The 3,718-nt window shown below is 36.0% G+C and overlaps 2 protein-coding genes across 2 annotated transcripts; both read right to left on the bottom strand.

Moving 5' to 3' along the window:
- Positions 1 to 372: 372 nt before the first annotated feature.
- Positions 373 to 2,022, bottom strand: LOC143568243 (uncharacterized). Its single transcript, XM_077054441.1, has 3 exons — positions 1,701 to 2,022; positions 803 to 898; positions 373 to 691 (listed from the first exon to the last, which is right to left on the bottom strand). Exons 1-3 carry the CDS (start codon positions 2,019 to 2,021, stop codon positions 572 to 574), a joined length of 537 nt encoding a protein of 178 aa, XP_076910556.1. The 5' UTR covers position 2,022; the 3' UTR covers positions 373 to 571.
- A 1,007-nt stretch (positions 2,023 to 3,029) lies between these two features.
- Positions 3,030 to 3,718, bottom strand: LOC143568252 (uncharacterized). The gene is made up of 2 exons (XM_077054451.1): positions 3,454 to 3,718; positions 3,030 to 3,358 (listed from the first exon to the last, which is right to left on the bottom strand). Exons 1-2 carry the CDS (start codon positions 3,716 to 3,718, stop codon positions 3,030 to 3,032), a joined length of 594 nt encoding a protein of 197 aa, XP_076910566.1.

Here is a 3,718-nt window from a genome sequence, read left to right on the forward strand (position 1 = left end):
AGAGCAGGCTGGCCGCCGGATCCAAAAGTGGTTTCCAATGCGAGAATGAACTGATCTACAAATTGTTAGGTACGGCCGGGTGGGCTGGGAATATGTTTGGTTAGTGTGATATTTTGTGCCAGTTCAGAAACCAGATTACCGGGCCCAAACCAGCTTTTTGCCATCTCTACTATCATATATGAGTGCAATTTTACTTGAAACTAAAGCCCTAGTCTCATGGAGTTTTAAGTCATTTAATCATCATCTAATGAAGCAAATACGGGATCATGGGAAGTCCTAGTCTTTTCATGTTCAGCATTGCTGTGACCTGTAAGTGGTCTTTATACAATTATAATGCAGATTAAAAGAAAAATTGAAAATATATAAGAGAAGCTATCTTTCACAATTCTTTCAAGTTCTGAAACATTTCAAATCAGTCAACACTTGTTCAATTTCACAGCTTTCTTTGTAAAAAAAATGTGCACAATCACGCACTTTAATAATCCAGAATTTAGCTCACAATCATTTCTGTCTGTCTATCTGGTATTCGTTAGAAAATAATTACCAACTCATCATGCGGCTATTCATCCAATCAACCGTCATTAGGCTGGTCTTCCGATTCTTCGTCTCCATCATCATCACGAGCATTTAGATTCAAACTCAAACCCACAGTGCTTTTGTTATGGTCTTGCTTTTCGGCACTCTCAGAAACCTGAAACAACAAATAAATTCATATTTTAAGACTCCTGGTATGTTGCACTCAACCCGCTGTTCATCGGAAAAAGCTATAGAATGCAAAAAAGAACATGTACAAACGCATTACCTGATTCTCTTCCATTGGCACATCATTCATGTCATCCTCAACAAGTTTAGCTTCTTCAGTCTGCTCCTCATTGTTCTGTTCCTCCAGTAGAGCTATCTGATCATCCATCCACAACAAACCATCACCCAACATAAAACAATCCCTTACTATATATAATACACAGCCATTCCAAACTTTACACGAAAATGGTACTAATAAAAGGCACTGAAAGAAATCCGGCTTCAAATATTAATCAAAACACTAACGCCTAACGGTCTTCCTGTGTTTTGTACTACTACCATTAGCTATCATTGGATTGGATTAGGTCAAAGTTCTAAAAAGCATAATGGAATTGAAATAAATGAAGAAAAATGGTGCAAAGAGCCATCGTAGACTTCCACTCTAAGCATCAACAGCCTCACCACAACAACAAAGGAAACTACGATAAAGGATTTCATTGTGTCAGGTCAAAACTTAGGCTACGTGTTGTGGAGAAGAAGATGGTAATACACCATCAACAAACACTCAGCCACCCTTTTCAAAAAACAAATATTTGTACTTGGTAGATGTTAAACAAGCGGTCTGAAACGTCTTGAACCGGCCTAAACTAGCCCTGAAACTAAAAATGGTCTACCTTTATCTTAGTTAAAAAAAAGCCCTTGCTTTTTAGCTTGAATTCAAATTCCAATCCTGATAATTATGCTGCATCATATATAAGCTGCAAACAGCTAGTGGTACATTTAGATTTAATATTCAGGTACAAATTTCTAAACGAGCATCTGTTTGGTTTTCAACCCATTCTATAAATAAATAAATAAATAAATAAATAAATAAATAAATAAATACGATACAAATAATAAAAAGAGAAAACAAAATCAGATCTGAGCAAGTCAACCAAAAAATCAAAAGAAAGCCATACCGGAATATACTTCATCTTACGCCGTGGCGGCTCTTCGTCGTCATTGGCATCACCATTGGTATTGTCGTCGTCGTCGTCGTCGTTGTTAAGAGTTTTACGAATCGGTGTCCACTTGTAAAGCAGTATATGAGAGGCCTCGTTATTATTGTTATTAGTATTATTATTACCGTTTCCGTTAGAATGGTGCTTATTATTATTATTATCGGAGGAGGGTGCGACGTGGATCCACTTCTTCTTCCACTTTCTGACCGGACCTGTGAACACGGTGGCTGCTCCGTATCGACTTGAGGATCGGCCCAGTCGAGCACCAACGCCTTCCATCTATGATTTATTAAGTCGGATGGATCGGCGTTTGATGGTTTTCGATCTCTGGGGTTGGTTTTGAATCGTGTGATTTTCAAAGATTGGGATGGGTTAAGTGTGGGCGCCTGTAGGTTATTTCGGTGTGCCCCTCAACAACAGCCGTCCATTACTACCACATTAAACTAAACGTCACAAATTTTAAAACCTTTTTTCAAATTATTAGCCTAAAAGGCCTTTTGGTAAGTTTTTTTTATGTATAACAAATAATAAAACTATTGATTTATCAATTAAAATTGTATAGCATTTATCATTTAAGAATATATACATGTAGTTTTAAGTTCTTTTTATTAATGTCTATAAATAAGGCAAGTTTTTGAAAATATAAAAAGACAATTAGCTCGTTTATACAGAGTGTTATTGTTCATGTCCCGCTAGTCCGGGCCTTAACGCTTGATTGCAAGTTAAGAGTCAAACTAAATATTGAATTTGTGTTAGTTTTTTTGTGTGTGATGTGAATGAATACATATCTAAAGTATGATAGCCCATTATTTGATTGGTAATGATAGGTCTTTCTAATTTAGTACATTTGTATATTTGTGTGGTTGTTTATCATGACATTGTTATGATCTTAGCTATTGACGATTTGAATATATAGTTGGAGGTGAGGCATGTTTTTTCTATTTCGCATTCTCTTACTTTTCTTTTTTTTTTCCGGCAAATGAATAAAAAATATTCATTAATATCAAAATTATTTGGATATTGTAAAGCAAGGCACATGGCATTGTGGGTAATATATAACCCTTGGCACACAAATAAAAATATTTTAAAAATCACAAACATAACATAAATAAACACCCTGGTTTGACCAATTCGTCTTTGGAAACATACAAAATTTGAGTTTTATAAAGAGAGACCGATACTCTACACTCTGTAATTTAGTTGTTTACACCTAAAAAATCATTTACATGCTCCATTTCAAACAAAATTGAAAATACTATCAAAATGACAAAAAAATTGTATTACTCATTACTCGTTAGTAATTCTTGTGTAAGACCCGAACCATTTAGCTTCAACATACTCGTGCCTTCTCCATGGTGGCACGTGCATCCGTTGTTGCTTCATTGACTTCCTAATAGCGTCACACATTATTCTAATAATTTGTTGGAGCTCGTTGAATGTGCAAACCGTGATTTGAGGAAAAACATCGAGCAATAGAGCATAATCTTGTGTTGGTCTGGCTATCTCGAATTCTCCTGCTAAAGATAAGTCAATAATGTAACGACGCCCGTTAATGTTAGCGTCGATATACTCGTAGCACCCCGATGGCTTCTTTTCCCATTTTGATTTGCAAAGTCCTGAAACAAATAATAATGGTCATCAAAACTAGTACTTTTTGAATAGCAAAACTAAGTCGTCTAAAACTATACTTATAATTTGAAAGAAAGTTTACCGGCGTCAAAACCTTGGTGACGCAGACGGGTCACGAGCTGTAATTTAAAACCCGACGACGTTGGGGACAAAGTCACACGTCGTTGTGCTTTCTGAATTTCAACAGCTGCCTTTCGCTTTTGTTCATCAAATGCAAACAATCTCTTCAATGAATCCTTCATCTCCTCCATATCTGAATCTTCACAATCAGAATTATTTCCATTTTCTTCATCAACAACTCCATAGCCTCTCTCGATGTACGAATTAACCAAATCAAACAAATCCAT

Source organism: Bidens hawaiensis, unplaced genomic scaffold, assembly GCF_021521415.1.
Source record: "Bidens hawaiensis isolate Kalapana, Puna unplaced genomic scaffold, B.hawaiensis_p1.1 tig00023867_1, whole genome shotgun sequence".
Taxonomy (NCBI): Eukaryota; Viridiplantae; Streptophyta; class Magnoliopsida; order Asterales; family Asteraceae; genus Bidens; species Bidens hawaiensis.